At 34.9% G+C, this 17,353-nt stretch overlaps 2 protein-coding genes across 3 annotated transcripts in view; one reads left to right on the forward strand and one right to left on the reverse strand.

Moving 5' to 3' along the window:
* LOC121322302 (myosin light chain kinase, smooth muscle-like) overlaps positions 1 to 3,141 on the reverse strand; it is a 74,054-nt gene extending 70,913 nt beyond the window's left edge. Inside the window, exon 1 of one of the 2 annotated variants that reach the window (XM_041262084.1) lies at positions 2,953 to 3,141. The gene's annotated coding sequence lies outside the window, so the exon portion shown is untranslated. The remainder of the gene's footprint in view (positions 1 to 2,952) is intronic. The other variant, XM_041262086.1, reaches the window with a different exon arrangement.
* A 6,712-nt stretch (positions 3,142 to 9,853) lies between these two features.
* LOC121321956 (CD63 antigen-like) lies at positions 9,854 to 13,143 on the forward strand. The gene is made up of 6 exons (XM_041261344.1): positions 9,854 to 9,922; positions 11,258 to 11,446; positions 11,707 to 11,781; positions 12,227 to 12,322; positions 12,674 to 12,817; positions 13,090 to 13,143. The coding sequence occupies exons 1-6, from the start codon at positions 9,854 to 9,856 to the stop codon at positions 13,141 to 13,143; spliced, it is 627 nt and encodes a 208-aa protein (XP_041117278.1).
* Positions 13,144 to 17,353: the final 4,210 nt, after the last annotated feature.

Consider the following 17,353-nt stretch of genomic DNA (forward strand, 5'->3'; position numbering starts at 1 on the left):
TGTCGTGTCCTGTCTTTTGTTTGTTAAACCCTTTTATTTTACAATAAACCGGCGCCAGCCAGCGCCATCATCATTTCATTTCACCCGTCCTGTGTTTTGTGTATTTCATTCCTTTTCCTGGTTCTGACACCGCCCACTTTGGCCGTCTCTATGACAATCCTGTAATAAATGCTGCCCTGGTGTCACAGCTTTATGTTATTTAAAGTGTCATTTAGCACACATGCTGGGGTCAAATACACTTAGTCAACTTATATGGCCAAGTTTTGGTCTTGGAAAAATACAGGCTAGGGGCCGCTATAGTACCCAGGCAATCAGGTAGGAACCATGGTGTCTCCTTGCATGCACCTTTCCTGAATTTGAAAAGGCACTTCAATTTGTATGGAAGAGGGACTAATTCCCTTAAAGATGGCTCATCTACCCTGCTATGTGGCCTGCTGATATAACTCCAAGTTATAACTTTTATATAACCCTGTCTGCAACTTTTTAAAAGTGATTTTTGCAAAAAGAACATTACAAAAATCACTACTGGTATTCTAGAAATTCTAAATGAGTTGGGTCAGTATTAAATCTCTGCTAAATTTTAGATGCTAAAATCACACCACTGAATACTTTGATGGATGCTGATTCAACAAAGTTCTGAAGAGTTTGGAAAAGAAACAAAACACTGAGGTCTGACACACTGCAGTGAAACTGAGCAATGTTCAGGGCTGTTTTAAAAAATGGATGCCACCAAAGCAGCTGTCTGCCAGCACACAGCTGGAAGAAGGGATTATTTCTTTTTTTTTGTTACTATTGAGTGCTGCCAGTTAAACCATCTTTATTTAGTTGCCTTTAGAACAACTGCTAACAAATAATTTTAATGTGAGCTGAATTAAGTGCAAATATTATTATTTTTTTTTAATAAAAATTCCTAAAGATAATTACAATACCGGTATATGCTAACTAAGCCATACAAAACAAGAAGTGTACTTCCTTTTCTTTTTTTATACTGATAAATACAAGATATTGAGATTGGTTTGATTAATCTTTTATGATAAAAAAACTAAACAAAATAAATTCCTGTAAGGTACTTCAACATGTGCAAACACACATATGCACACACACTTTACCGTAAATCATGAATCCTAATCTCATAAAGCCTAGTATTCAGCAACCGGGGAATTTACTTAGTATACATTCCCAAACACGTCAAGGAAATTCTGACTTGAATAAATCCCCCAGACCTGTATGAACATCCCTGTAAAGCAGACCTACTGTAGCAAGTACAGTGGAACAGAGAATAAGCCTTCCAATGCAAAGGGGTAAAAGCCTCTTCAGCCTTTACTTTGATTTGAATTGGTTACATGTAAGCTCTCTACAGTGTCAAAGTAAAGTAGCTAAGGTCTGACCCACTAAGATCACAGTTACATTGACAAGCTGGAAATGTTTTGCAGATCATAGCGGTTATGGTGCTTGCCTTTAATTAACTAAACTAATTACAATAACATTTACACAAAATAGAAAATGTACAAAGCAACTCGCTTTCTCCTGTGGTGTAATCCATAATGGCTTTTTTGTATAATATGAACTAATTGTGTATCCAGAAATTATGACTGTCTGCAGGACTCCAGACCTTGCCCCACTACTGCTGAAGTCATTAATGGATGGCTGCTATGTCCTATTGTACCACTGGGACACACAATGTAGCAGAAGGCTGAAGACATGCATAGTGCTCAAATATAATATAGATTACAATATTACACAAACAGCTCCCCAAACTAATACAAAAAAGGAAGGGAGGCTAAACTTATTTAGGTCAAACGTTAATACATACTGGTCTCACTGATGTACAGTATAATACATTAATGTACAATATTGTTTTTATTCATTTAATCACAATTGGCTTACAAAACCAATAGGTCAAGCTCGCATCATTTTGGAGCTCTTGTCATTCATAATTACACATTTGTCAGTTCAAGGCAGATGGCAATAATCTCAAGTTTAATGTCAACCCATTCCCCTTGCAGAGACAGTCCTCATAAACTTGGACCTCAGGATTCATTTACCACAGTATATTTGCATCCTATTTTTGAAGTTTCCCATGTTTAAACTATGCTTAAAATGCACTGTGTGTTCTTTACTGTGATTTTTATACTGAATGTCTGTATTTTATAACGTTTTACTTCGCACTCATTTTGTTTTCACTATGCTTAAACTTGTATGACATATGGCAGATTTGAATCAATCCAATAGAATAAGTTGTGTTGACACACTGTGCATGCACATGGTTTATTTTGTACACAGTAGCAACTGTAAGATGTGCTGTCAGTCAGATAAACGCATATTACATTCTGAACGTTACTGTAATGAAAAGTTACTACAACAATCTACTTAGGAACTGTTTGGCATACTTGCTATGACATTCGGCTTATTAATGTATACAAGCCGTTCCTTCATTTAGTTTAGATAAACCGTAAATGTAATAAGCAGCAGAGTCAAGGTGTATCAACTCGATGTGTGCACAGATTTATACCTGCTCTTAACACCAGATGTTTGTATTGAAAAAAACAAACAAAAAGTGTTGCATTCAATTAAAAATGGTTTTAATGAAAGAACCTAGAATATCACGTTTTAAAAAGTGTTCTTTGTTGTATTAAATACTGCATAAAGTAAATCATCATAAAGTATTTTAGCAGAGACTTGTATATTATACTGTATATATGCTGACTTTATTCCTAGTCACATAAACTGCAGCACATCACCAAGTCAACATGTACTACCGACAACTGTAATCTGAATGCCGAGAATGCGGCTCTTGTATTGGGATGATTTGTCCGAATTTCTGTTACAGATTGTCCAGGATTATGCTTCTCCTTGATTGCAAATGTTAGTTCATTTTAATAAATACTTTTACGTCCCATTGATCTATTATAAATCACTTTAGGAGACACCATAACGTTTAATTTAACTTACCCAAACTGAGAGCGCACACGATGTTCTGCAAAAGCCCTGAGTTTTTCAGCTACTGCAACTGCTTCTCTGGTCATAAACTTCTGCGCTTCACTCTAAAACAGTACAGCCAAAGAAAAAAAAAAAAAAAAAAATTGGGGGATCTTTTGCCCCCACGACAGAAAAATGCGTTTTTGTGTTTGCGTTGCAATCGACCTTATTAGGAAATGTTTTGATTTTTTTTTTTTTTTTTTTTTTTTTTGCTGTTAAGTTTCAAACCTGGCTGACGTGAAACTACTTTGACAACAAACGTTTGTGACCTATCAGATCTCGAGAACCAAGAGGGGAGTGAAGGAGGAATTTGGCGTTTGCAGGAAACCTACCTACTGTGTAATACAGTGCGGGTTACTGGATAAAAAGTAAAAATAAAAACTGTTAACCAGATTACATAAAAAAAAAATAATAATAATAAATAAACATTTTAAAAAATATGTATGTTTTCTTTTGTGTGCGTTTTATTAGTTTGATTTTTATTTGTATTGGGGGTAACCCCTCTGTATACACTAACCTCTGCAAGCTGGTACAGTTTTGTGGAGTGAAGTATAATTATTACTTCAATTACCATTTGAAGGCAAGGGCACCCAGGGAACATGTATGACAACTGTCTGACCAAATAAAAAAACATTAAAACTATGTGGAAAGAACCATTGCAAATAAAAATAAACTAAACTGCTTCTGATTACTGTACAAATATAGCAGGCATGTCAAATCCTAGAGCTATTCTCTGTGATACCCAGACTTTGCTACGGAGTCACTTGTAATTTGTTGATGCATATTCAGTCAGTTGATATTACCAAGATTTCAAATATCACCAGTTACAAAACTGCAAAACAAACAAAACAGGTTTAAACATCTTTGAGGTCCTGAAGCTGCAGGCAGAATAATGTCTTGTGTTTCTGCATGAGACAGGTAGTGCTGGTAAAACATGTTCCAAAGTACTATTTAGTTTTACCCTGAACTATAATTCGATTTTGTGTCTTCTAATATATGTATCCAACCTCTATACAGTATAATGAGAAATAAGTCCAGTTTCCTGGCATTCCCCAAAGGTTTTCTCAGCTTTCCTGTTGTCCATAGCAGTCAGCAGGACCCTCTTCCCTGCTTTGTTAATAGATCCCCTGGGAGAACGAGGATTACAGAGAAGCTCTCAAACCCTTTTTACAACATATGACAAAACTGGGAGGTCAGAACTGAATTGGGTTAATTGAAAGTAAATATTACAGTTTATTTAGAGCAGGACTTCACTGCTCTTATCATTCTAAACTACATCCTTACTAGTCTGGAGCAAATGGCAAGAATCAGTCAACTCTCCTACATAAATCAGTCATCATAACCTATAGGTGAAACAGAAGGACAGATAACCAACTGCACTCTGCTCAATGTCTTTATTTTCAGTTTTTACCAAGATATTTCTAGGTTTTACAAAAGTAAAAAAAATAATGAATTGGCACTAGATGTCTGTTTATTGTACTCTTGTACTGAAAAATGTAAACTTCACCAGCTTTACACAATCACTCAGTTGTTAGCATTCACAGACAATAGAAGCTAGTGAGCTGATTCTCCATCTGACCTCTAACATGAATGCAATATTTATCCAGCAAACTGATACACTCCCAGGAAATGTTATATACAATTAAAAGAATATAATACGCTTTAGCATAGCCTTTAGACATTTCTCAGGCAACTGTAAGAGAGGCCCAGGAGCTTTAATTGGTTTAATGTTTTTGTATTAGCAGGCCAGTTGTGACATTTCAAACAGAATGGAATTTAGTTAGCTGACACTAGTAAACTCCCAGTCCTCTGATCTTAATCAGAACTGAGCACCTGGGTGGACCAACCAGAAGTCTGAACCCAGTGACTATCGGGCATGGATTTAAAGAAGATATATCCCCTAAACGACAGAAGCAAGACTCAAATCTCCATTTTCAGAAATACAATAACAACGTTTGAGGGTTTATTTGTATTATTGTAAAAAAGATACACTTTGCATTGCAGAGAATAGATTTTTTTTTTTTTTCATGGTGGACACTGCATGAATTGGTTTATCATAATCATAAAACATTTTTGACATAAATAAGAATGTAAAATTTGTAAATAGAGCCCAATACCAATAACACATTGGAACAACATAAATCTGGCCTTCTGTTCTTATCATGGCTTTGCTGTGAAGACAAACACTGTGCTGCTTTTTGTCTTGAGACCAAGACACACATGAATCTAGCTTGATGTGGGCAAGCCACGACAAGTCCAAGTCTGAATTTAATCTTACATTGGCTCAGGAAAGGTTTCAAACTTCAGATCTCTTTTTTATATGAACATGTTTAAATGGTTTTAAATGAGGTATACATACATTTTTTCATCAAAATGTAATTTATGATATTATTATACTCTTGAAAGCAGATTATAGCCAAAAGATATATATTTAAAAAAATCTTTGATACAGTAGAACGGTAGTACAGCATATGGCTTGGTCATTTTGTCTATGGGATTTGAGTCACATCTGGATGATTAAAACACCTGCCAAATCTCCTGGCTGTCACTAAATCCAACATGATGTATTTGTTGGCTTGTAGTAGCACATGAATCCAGGCCTGTCAATGCTAACTGATGGTTGAATACAATTTAGGGAAGGTTAAGAAAATGTAAGGCTGATGTGTTATGTGATACAATGCCATTCAAATGAAAGTATTCAATTTCTTACACAATACAACATGATATATATATATATATATATATATATATATATATATATATATATATATATATATATATATATATATATATATACATACAGTACAGTCACAGTACATCACCTTTCCATGATTCTGTTTGGGGTCAGGGTCCTCCAGTCTAAATTCTACAGTTAATTGTGTTGATTTTATTAGCCTACAACACAAAAGTTACTTAAACCTGTTTTTAGTAAATAAATACTATTTCAAATTCATGAAACTGTTATTGACTGCTGACTTCTTTGACAATATGGATATCAAGCTGTTATTTAATTTGTTGTACTACTGTGGATTTTGAATTTAAATACACTTCCTGTGGAGAAAAATACCTTAAATTAAACAATTAAGTGTAAAATGAAAAGGAGTTTTCTTTTTTAAAGGAGTACTTTACAATCTGAAGTGAAATGTTTGAGGTCAAAGTCTCCAATAAATGCTACTTAACAGCAACCAAGTCTGATTTAAAAAAAAAAAAAAAAAAAAAAAAAATTGTGAGGTAAATTAGCATGCACAATAATCACAAACCCCAGACAGTAGTTTAAAGGCATACTGGTACTAAAAAGGTTTTTATTCATACTAAGCACACATTGGGATTTAACACACTTCACAACCTAACAAGACTGCACGATGCTCCCCTAGTACATCATCAGTGTAAGTAGACAGTGCACAACTGCAGCTACAGCCATGTATACAGTGTCAATAGACACATAAAGCACCTATATAATCTGGAGATCAGGAAACCATAGTCTGCTTTAGGAGATTAATCCCACAATCCACGCACGAGCTCTTTCTTCTTAGGTGTGACAACGTGTATTCAATATACAACAACAGCCCCCTCTGCTGGTTTAAAGAAAATCGCTGATGTTGTTTTTTAATAATTAGAAGTTTTAAAAAAAGGGGGAAGCATTGACTTCACCTGTAAATGTAACTTAAATCGCAAGTCATTTGGAGTTTTTTCTAACCGACTCGTTGGCGATGATTTGTATTTAGTACCACTGTTTGCTTTTAGAATTAAATAACATTGTGTGCAACAAAAAAATAAAAATGAAAAATACATTGAACCAATAAAGAATGCATCTGGTCTAACTTTTTGAAACATTTTGTTTCTAAATATTAATGTTGTACATTAGCAAAAACAAATATCATCGTCATCTTGCTACATCTTCTCTTTTTGAGCTTCATTTACTTTTGAGTATGTATACCAATCCCACAATGCATAGTGACAACATAAAAGCTGAAGTGTGTGCATTGTCTACCACAAATTAATATCAAACAAGGGATATGGTCAAGTTGTATGTTAAAGGTGCAGACCCTTGCTCAAGTGTAACCTCCCCCCTACTTGCAGTGTCAACTGCAATGTAAAGCCACATGTACATTTTAACTTAATGTATTAATTTATCAACTTTGGAGAATGTTCACATTTTCAGTATGTATCATTTAAGTTAAAACAACATATGTAAGGCTAATTCCATGGGGGGGGGGGGGGGGGGGTATTTTCTAGTCAATAAGTCTAGATTAGCGCCAAAAAATCGCCAGTTGTATACAGTTAAAAAAAAAAAAAAAAAAAAAAAAAAAAAAAGGAAATCTGAAAATGTCTTTGCCATTGCCACTTTTCGAATACAGGGCCCTTAAAATTCCAGTTTTAAAAAGAATATCTACAAAACACACAAATTCACAGCAGTAGCTGAATAAAGTTCAAACCTTTCAAACAATTATTAAGTTCTCACAAAAGCAAATCTCTTCATCTGTCCCATTACGCAACTGCATTTAATTAACCACTAGTAATCAATAGATTAACTTGAGCCACACTAATCACCACGACAGTAAAAAGTATAGTATCTGTACACACACATACTCCAGTCAGGCAGTGTATATATAATATATATATATATCATAAGATATATATATAATATGCTTATATATATATATACACACACACACACACACAGAGCAGTTGTTTCCTTGTCTGGTCTTTTATTTAAAGGAGTTTTCCAAAAAAAAGTGTTTTTTGCAGACTTTCTAAACAGACAACTGTATTGAATTAGTTGCATAAACAGAAAAGATCTTTGTGGCCAAGGATTGTCCATAAAAGGAAAAGTCTAATAAAAAGAATAGATCTGAAGAGAATTTCAAGTGGGCCAAAATTAATATCAGGTCAAAAAGAATGCCTTTTTGATGAACCATGCAGTATTTTCAAAATTGTTGATAAATATTTTATCTTTATAGATTTGTTTTTCTCAGCATAGGGTCAAAGTTATTTCTAGAATTTGGCAAAAGCAGTCGTGGTTATTACTTTTTCCCACAGGGCTTTTTCTTTCAATGTAAGCAGGCTTCTGAAACTGGGGCTGTCAGGATATTACAGGGGTAGATAAGACCACCTCTGTTGCAGTATACTGAAGCTCATTCATGTTTCAAGGTACTGATAAAATTACTCAGTAGCCCTGAGTGTGACAGCTCCTTTTAAAACAAAAAGAGATACCCTATACACAATGTGTTACATTTAACAACTGCAAAGACATTCACTTCAGTACCTGTCGAGTCCAAGGACGTCATGAAAATATGTCAATAATAATACGAAAAGAACATGCCAAAAAAACGTTATTGACTGCCAATAGCACTCCATTTAAATTGAGTCAGCGTATCGAATATTGAATATATATATATATATATATATATATATATATATATATATATATATATATATATATATATATATATATATATACACACACACAAAAATGGTGAAAAATTGATAATCCAAAATGTTAGAGATACAGTAGTTTATCCAGGCAGCACTTGCACAGGCTGAAGTGAGATGTTTACATTGTATCCATGCACAGTGTAAGTTCATGTGCTTGCAGATGGTATCAAACCAGACTAACTTTGAAATCTTTGGTATTTGACAAGGTATCTGATCAAACCTATCTTTTGACTCAAGTGAAAAAGTAATGTGTTCTACATCAGATAACCTGGTAATCTCATCAAAAAACGAAGACAGCTGCAGAAACAGGTTTCACCTTCAAATAAGATTTTGTTTTTTGCAACAGGGCATGTTATACCAGCACGAATACAAATAGAAATACTATCTTTATATGGCTAATCCTGTTATTCTAACTTGGCTGTTTTATGCATATAAATGTTTTTGGTCAGATTTTACTTCATCCTGTATTCATCAGCTTTTATAACCCCCAGTAGCCATTGTGGTAACTAAACATTAAATTAGTAGCATGAACATGTTTTTTTTTTTGTGTGTGTGTTATAAATGCAACATATTTAAAAATAAATAAATAAATACCCTAATTCATATCAAATCCGAGTGTGCCATTTCACCTTCTCACTCCTATCGTATCAACAGTAACATTTTGTTTTGCATATTGTGTTCAGACAATTGGAATAACAATAACCATACTCCTGTATAGAGTCATCGTTGCTCTCGATCTGAACTGATACATCCACTTGTCATGAATTATTACATTTTACATTGTATATCAGACAAACAGCTTTGCAGATTTCCATTAGCATTTTGTCTAGGAAGGTGCAATGTTCAATCTAATCATTTTACAAAGCAGAAAAGAGAAGTGGCCAAATTATACACAGCTTATTTTATAAATAAAACGATTAAAAAAAAAAAAAAAACTTCTGAAGAACTTTGGCAAGCATACAAAAGACGGATGCTTTAATGATATGTCGTACTGCCAATAAATACCCACAGGATCTTGGCTAATGGATTTAAAGCACAAAATCATTATAGTCAAAACCAAATTGGCACTCACTGGATCTTCACATATTTACTATTTCAAATAACATTAACGGCATTCAGATAGTGTATCACTAATTGTTATCTGTCATGTGGGTTTATTCGGGCAACTTTCAACACGACCAAGTGTTGATTTGAGCCAGAAATACGTATTAACAGGGTCATACCTTTAGAAACACCTTGTCTGTATTTGATGCTAAAACATTTTCACACCTATTAGCCAATTTGTATTAGCTAATTTCTACTCATTTGTTGGCGTATCTAAACACGTTTCGAGCGTTAACAGCTGCGGTGTTTTGCTCTGGGTGCTTGCGTTTGACTTTAGTAAATCAGAACACAATTTGGCATATCCCGGTGTGGTACGGCTGCGTAATCCATTAATATGAATAAAGAAACATCCAAATTGTTGTGGATTAAATGTGCACTCCTCGCGCTAGACTTCGTTTTTTGGGTAAGTGATACATGTATAATGATATAAATCGTCATTTGTTGTTGTTGTTTCGTAATGATTGTCTGGGTCAGGGGTTCCTGAAGTGTGGCCTGCGATGGCACTGCTTGCGGCCGTCGTAAAACATTGGAGTTTTCTGTATTTTTCTTGGAATGGAAAGACTTGGGCCATTGCAAGTTAATTTTCTGCTCAGTGTCGGTAAAAGTAACGCACATCATAGCGCGGCGCTAAATAGAACGTGAATAATTCGGTGATTGTTGTCCTAAACCATCGCAGAAAAAAGTCGGGTGAATAAATCTCACTCAAGCAGAAACTAGATAAATTCCTTGAAATCCTAAGGGTTTCATTAACATATACGCTACAATAATTACGTTAAGCCCTAAAAATAATCTGCTTAATATTTGTGAGCTGTCCTTAATGTGCTGAAATACAAAACCCAAATAAGTACACATTTTGTAGATATCAAGCTTAACTCTTAATAATACTATCCTAAAATAAATCATACTTTTGTAATTAAACTGCCCCGATAAAAACGGGGAGAGTCGTGTTGATTGTGATCTACAAATTGTTCTGGATTTATTTTGGCGCTAGTTTGTAATATATTCAGATGACTGATTTTTTTTTTTTTTTTTTTTTTTAATTTGAAAACACCTGTGTCCATTTTCATTTATTTTTAAAATAAAGAATCCCAATAGATGTCAAACACGGTAAACCTATAATCCTTCATTTTGCACATTTTAAGAGCCTTTTTTTTTCATTTAAACACATTAAGCCACAGCGTTTTAGGATGTCACATAAACATACACATGGCTGGTTTCACTGATCCCGATTAATACTAGTTCTGATCTACTCAATGTTAATTTAGGTTAAGTAAACCAAGATTTGTGCTAACCTGGGTCTGTGAAACTAGCCATTGAAGTGTACATCCAATGGTAAAATCAAATTAACATATTTCGGAAACCAAAAAAGGCAGCCGAAAAGTTGTACGTTTTGGGTCTATATATAAAGGTTGGTATATTTACTGATGTTCAATTATATGTGAATTAAGCATCCTTTCTTGAACAAAACTTAGGGACCCCCTGGTCTAGACATTTGAAATATTTAGCATGGTGTGTTTTCTTTATTGTGCCAGCCTGGTAATTACTGTATTTGATTTTCTTGCCCCCATCAGATGCCAATACTTGCTTTCAAATGCAATCTAATAAAATATTATTGTCATTAATAAATAATTCCTTTTTAAACAGATGGATGTCATACATTAGAGGCTTGTTACACTATCAAAATAATGCAATGTGTATTTTCAATATAGCGTATTGTTGCACCTTTTTTTTCTGCAAGCTTTCAGGTGTTGTATTGATATGTGTTGGTGGGTCTGTGGAGCTTGAATTCGTGGATGTGGCTGTGGTGGTCAGAGAGGTTACTTCTCATGCGGCTGTGGTACTTGCGATTATTGGGGGCATCGTGTTCTTTCTGTCGCTCATCGGCTGCATTGCTGTTATAGGAGAGAATAATTCAATGATCAAAGGGGTATGTATTTGTTATGTGTTTTAAATGCCTTGCAAAAAAGTGAGGGTGGCTGTCTAAACGCTGACCGTAGGGTGTTTTTTTTTATTTTTTATTTTAACAGGCCATATCAAAGGTAGTGCTCACTTGTGGTTGATTTTCTACCAAACAAAAATCTTGTGCCCACATTGATACATTGTCCACCAACCTAATTTTTAGGTTTTGTAGGACTGCTTTGAACCAATCTCGGGATTTAATTTTAACTTCAGGTCTTTCTTCAACAGTTTACGGTTATCATGTGCATCGTCTTCACTGTGGAGATAGGGGTTGGATTATTTGCCTACTTTCATAGAGGAGCAGTAAGTTCAACTCCTCCTTTTTATAATGTATATGAGTGTTTATGTACAGGCAAGTGCAAAATGTTTACTTTTTCTCCTGCCATCATGAACTCCCTAGGAATTTCTAAGAACAGTAAATGTAAACCGGATTGCAGTTCATGCTGTGGGTGGTGGAGTCACCACAAAATTCCGAGTTATTCCTGCTTTAATTCCTATGATAAGCAACATACTGAATCTGTAAAATAATCCCCTGTTGATGTGTGGTATAAGAACTAAGGTACTTTTTTTTTTTTTTTTTTTTTTTTTTTTTTTTTTTTTTTTTGAGAAGAAGTGTTGGCAGAGCGGCAGAGAACTAAAGCCTTCAACTAAAACACTTACTTAAATCTGCTTTTGTTCACATTCTTTCTCTTCTGGTGTCTGCAGATGTGTGGTAAATTTTTCTTTTACCACCACCTTATTTTTACAGGTCCACAGCAATATGGTGAATTTGTATATGAAAACCCTCCGGAGATATTCCACGGAGCGTCGGATACAAATATCGGTGGACAGATTGCAGAAAGAGGTGATGATTGGAAATGTCCTTTTTGATTCACTTATTGCTGTTCTTTTGAAACCCACAATGCAGCGTTTGTTTGCAAAGCAATACCATTGGGAAGCATACAACAGAATTTCAAACAAAAGTTCAAAATACTGTAGTGGCATTCGGAAGCTAAAATCCCCCCCAAGTCTTTCAATCTAAAAAAAATTAATGAAATCTAGACAGTAAAACAGTGTTTTGTGTACAAATTCAATTAAGCCATCAGTTACTGTCTGTGTGAAACACACACCACAGCAGTGGACAACTGTACAATACCAGGCTATTCTTGCATGAGTTAATCTTTTGAAATGGTACCTTTTTTTTTTCCTTCCTCAGTTTGAGTGTTGTGGTGCCATGGATTACACAGACTGGTTCAATGCCACAGTTGGAAAAGCTGTCCCAGACAGTTGCTGCATCAAAGAGAAACCACAATGTGGGTCTGCCGTCCAGAGCCATGCCAAAGATAACATTCATCTTCAGGCAAGAATTGCTGTATTCTGATGTGTCTTTCAATCCAGTTAGGGCTTTATTTGAAAAGCTTTTCAGTTGTGTTAACACCCAGAAGTGCTCCTACTGCAGCAGCACGCCGTCCTGTGTCAATGTGGACTGTCTGTGATATATTGATGCTGAACACTATTTATTGATACTGTGGAGAAGTATCCCTTGGGAAATCTAGACTAATAAATGCTGGCAATGTTTTGTTTTTTGATTTTGTTTGGAAATATTTTTATAATGGTATTGTCATGCTCCAGGCTTTTTCTTATGAAGTAACTCTAGTCAAGTTTTATGCAGACTTCACTGACTGACTGGCCTTCCATTTTATAAGTTCATTAGATGGCCATTTTGCACCTACATTATGGCCACACAAGTGGTTAGGTTTGTTCTGTTATTTAACCAGAATAGGGTGTATGGAACCTGACCATGTTTTATAGTGATTTATTTACCCAGTTAACTTTTTTTTTTTTAACATTGAATACTTTAAGGCAATGTTTCAGTGCCCCTATTGTAAGTACTTTATTTGGTAACATCATAATTCATGTAAATGGGGTAATTTTAACATTTGTTGTAGGAGCAGTTTAAATATGTTTGAATCCATTCACAGGGATGTATTAAAAAGATGGATTTATGGATACAGAATCACAACATTCTTATTGGAGGAGTAGGGGTTGGTTTGGGTATTGCACAGGTAAGAAACCTGTTCGTAAAATACCGTAACGCAATCTGCATCTGTGCTGTAATTTTAAATGCCAAGTTTGTTTTTAGAACCTGTACTATTTGGTGTGTTAGTAGTTATGGATTCAACTTTCTATTAACATCTATAAAACCTACTAATGCTTCTGTTTTACATTTGTTTTTAGGTCATCACAATGATATTTTCCTGTCTCTTACTGCATATTCTTTTAACAGACTATGAAGAACTGTGATCTTTTTCTTGGGTGTTCAGATCTATTTTGCATTACATTTGTCCCCCCAATGACAGTTCTTGAACAAAAGAGCTCATATGATTACACTCTGAAAACAACAAATATTGTGTTGTTTAACAGTGTAATGTTAACACTTTGAGAGCTGAAATATTTGTTTTCAAGTGTTTTTTTTGTTTTTTTTTTTTGTATGGAGGATTCTAACACATTTGTAGTTGATAGTATTCATCTGACAAATACTGTATATTTAAACTAAACTGTAAATAAATGGTAACCTTGTTGATTGCACTTATATACAAAGTAGTGTTTTGTCATTAACACCAGTGAGTACACACAACTTCATATTCACACTAAAGCCTTTTCTAGAACCATGCCATGGACTGTAATGTTAATATGCACATTAATTTGACTAGTGTGTGTATTTGAGCATTTTTTAATTTTTTTGCACAAGATAAGTTGTACTGTTACTATCTTTATTTGCTCTGTACAGCAAGTTCCATTTTTGGATAGAAAGGGGTGTTTTATTATCTATCGTGGATTAAATGCCAAACATTAGGACATGCCTGTGGTTTGTTCATTCCTTGTGATTGCTCACTCCAAATTTGGAAATCTGGAGTACCAAGATACTGAAGCCATGGTCATTTTTCTAGAAAGAGTATGATTTAACAAATGTTTTTTTATTTGCCACCAGTGCCTGTAAATAACATTTATAATTATGGTATTTGGTCAATGGAATATTTTTTAGGTGTCATGTAATAAATGTAACTGACATGTATTTTCTTTCTTTTTACAGAGTCAATTCTAGTAAAGGTTTGTGCCAACATTTGTATACCAATAACTTACAAGAAGAATTCCTGCTTCAAAATAATTCTATTGTGTGTGTGTGTGTGTGGGGGTGGGTTCCATGAAAGTTGTAATATGCTGTCCCGGAGTGGGATATTCATTGCCTATTGATCCTATTCTGGTTTCTCTACTAAACATCTTGGTCTTCCTGAATTATACAACAATTTCCTCAAAAAAAAAAAAAAAGAGCTTTTAGTTCCTTAAGTGAATTCACACCCCAAATGGTTACTACCAAGAGAGAAATATTGCACCCAGCTTGGAAGTTACTGTTGCAAAAACCAATTCAAGAATGTACCAAACAAGATTAAAAAAAGGTTACAGCACTGAAGCACTAACTGGTACCACTGTGAAATGTCTTCTTGTAGCGTTTAATGCAAAAGCATCAAAACATCTTTCTGGAACTACATTCTAAATGTAGTACAATAAAGTGAAGTACAAGATGTGCTGCCCAACATCTAACTTTATTTTAAACATGTTTCTGTAATTCAATTTTAAAACAGTTTGCACTTTTACATACAAATCTATCCACACTACAAACCTACTGCTCAAAGTAGAGAAATCAATATTCCTTTTTTTACTTCGTGAGATCAGTCTATATGGTTTTTTGTAAGTTCGCTATACTTGCATCCAGAGCTGCAAGCCCATTTCTGAAGTCCTGTTCATCACCAGTGTTAAATGTGGATGCAGACAGCAGGCTCCAATCTTAATTTACTGACTCTCCCTTAAAGGTTGAAAAAGTTGAGTCAACTGCTGATATTCTACTTTTGTACATTGGCCCACTGTTTCTTTGAAGAGGCAAGAATGGTGTGAGAAAGCGGTGAGACTGTTTGTTTATTTCCCAGAAGCACATTTCTTTTGTTTCTGGTATGAAGTGTCCAGCGTACCAAAAGGTCTTACTGGAATCTGACCATCAATCCTATTTGCAACTTGACTTGAAATGTCTGGCACATCTGAGTCACCCAATCTAGGAAAGATTAACTTATCAAAGGCAATAGTTAAGGGGTTTTGATGTGTCACATTGTAGTGACTCAAATGCATGGATTTCATTCCTCACCTCGAGGGCCTGTTTCTTTGAACATATGTGGTCTCATCCAATTTTGTTTTATCCCATAAAGTAAAGCAAGCATCAGTTTCAGATTCTGCAACTTGCCTTGTCATATTGCCTTGGTTGCTTGGTGAGAATCTTTCAGAGGAGGACATAGTACTGCTTTTGTTCCACGATGTGCCTGCAGATCCATTGGAATAAATACTTTCCGGAGTTGCCAAGTTTGAGTTTTTATTTGATGTGGTGTTGACTGGTGCTGAACCCTACTGTGTTGAGGAACAGGTGTACTGAATTTTTGACAAGTTCTGATGCTAAGCCAACCTTCTGTTGGTTTTCACAGAGTTCTAGAATGGTTTTAGTAAGGTGAGATGCTGCTTTGGATCTGTTTTTGTCCATATTGAGTTCTGAAATAAGTCTGATCATACTGCCCTGCAAAGTCCTGTTAAGGCAAGTGAACAGGTACAAGATTAATGTTTGTTATGTGCAAATTAATAAAACAAAAAAAAACAAAAAAAAAAAGTTTGGATCTCTTTTTTTAAATGCAGGGATTAGAAAAATAATGGTGACCCCTAGTGGTCAATTTAATGTTATTCTTTTCACTGTAACCCTCATATACTGGACCTGCATATACAGGAAAGTAGTTGATCCCTCCTTGTGGAGACCCATGGCTGTATATATCATTGGGCACGCTCTATTAAATTTAAAGCAGACATGAAATAGGTTGAAGTTTAAAACATTACAAGAGACAGCATTGTAATATTTTACATTGGTTATGCGAGTAATTTTTGCAACAACAAACCATACAGTGGAAGCACCAAATGATAGGTAACAAGATTCTTCCACCATAGCCATAATGATAGACCAAACAACTAGACCAGCTTAATACGACAACCAATTATCATGAGGAAGAGTTTATTTTTCTAGATAATAAAACTTTGTTTTTGTTTTTAAGCAGAATGAGCATTTTCATTTCATCAGTGGCCATCTGCATTCATTATCAAAACAAACAAAACAACTACTCCTAGACAGGTACAGTCGGAATACACAGTGGATTAGTTGAATGTTGTGGAGACAAAGCAGGTGTGGAACTTTGTTTTCCTAAATAGGGAAGAAAATTTAAAAATGATTATGTTTAAATGCTTAAAGTCTTGCCTTATTTTAAATAATTCAGACATATGATTCACTTACCTGGATCTGCACCTGCATGCACTGCAGCCTGACAGTTCAGTAAAGACATCTGTGTTTGAACATCAGACAGGGCTTTCTGAGCCTCGGGAGGGCTGAGGGACCAGGATGAACACAGACTGACCATTAAGAGACTGTGCTGTATTTAAACAGCATTTTTCTTTCATCACAGGGTTTGTACTAGAAAACAGGTTAACCTTTTCCACTGCAACAACAAAAGGGTCCAACTTTTTAAAGTAGATTTTTGTTTAGTTTGTGAAAGTATACCCTTTCTTTAATATGGTTACATTAACATTACTTTCAGGTTCTTGCTTTTGTAAGAATCGCAGTTTTCCGTCGATCGATAAAAACAACAACAGCAATAAAAACAGTTTCAAATATCACCGCCAGCAGAGGAACCAGTCACGATGACTCACAGTGACAAATATGTGTACGGTAAATACGAATTCGGCAACACATTTATCAAAGAATCAATTTGTGCATTCCAGACAAGACTTCTAATTTCTATATTTAAAAAAAAAA

Source organism: Polyodon spathula, chromosome 10 (assembly GCF_017654505.1).
Source record: "Polyodon spathula isolate WHYD16114869_AA chromosome 10, ASM1765450v1, whole genome shotgun sequence".
NCBI classification, from domain to species: Eukaryota; Metazoa; Chordata; class Actinopteri; order Acipenseriformes; family Polyodontidae; genus Polyodon; species Polyodon spathula.

Excerpts from the sequence above, each read along its gene's own strand:
- LOC121321956 (XM_041261344.1), top strand. The coding sequence starts at position 9,854 with ATGAATAAAGAAACATCCAAATTGTTGTGGATTAAATGTGCACTCCTC. Across the intron at positions 11,447-11,706 it reads ATAATTCAATGATCAAAGGG|TTTACGGTTATCATGTGCAT; the intron begins GTATGTATTTGT and ends TTTCTTCAACAG. Across the intron at positions 11,782-12,226 it reads CCTACTTTCATAGAGGAGCA|GTCCACAGCAATATGGTGAA; the intron begins GTAAGTTCAACT and ends TTATTTTTACAG.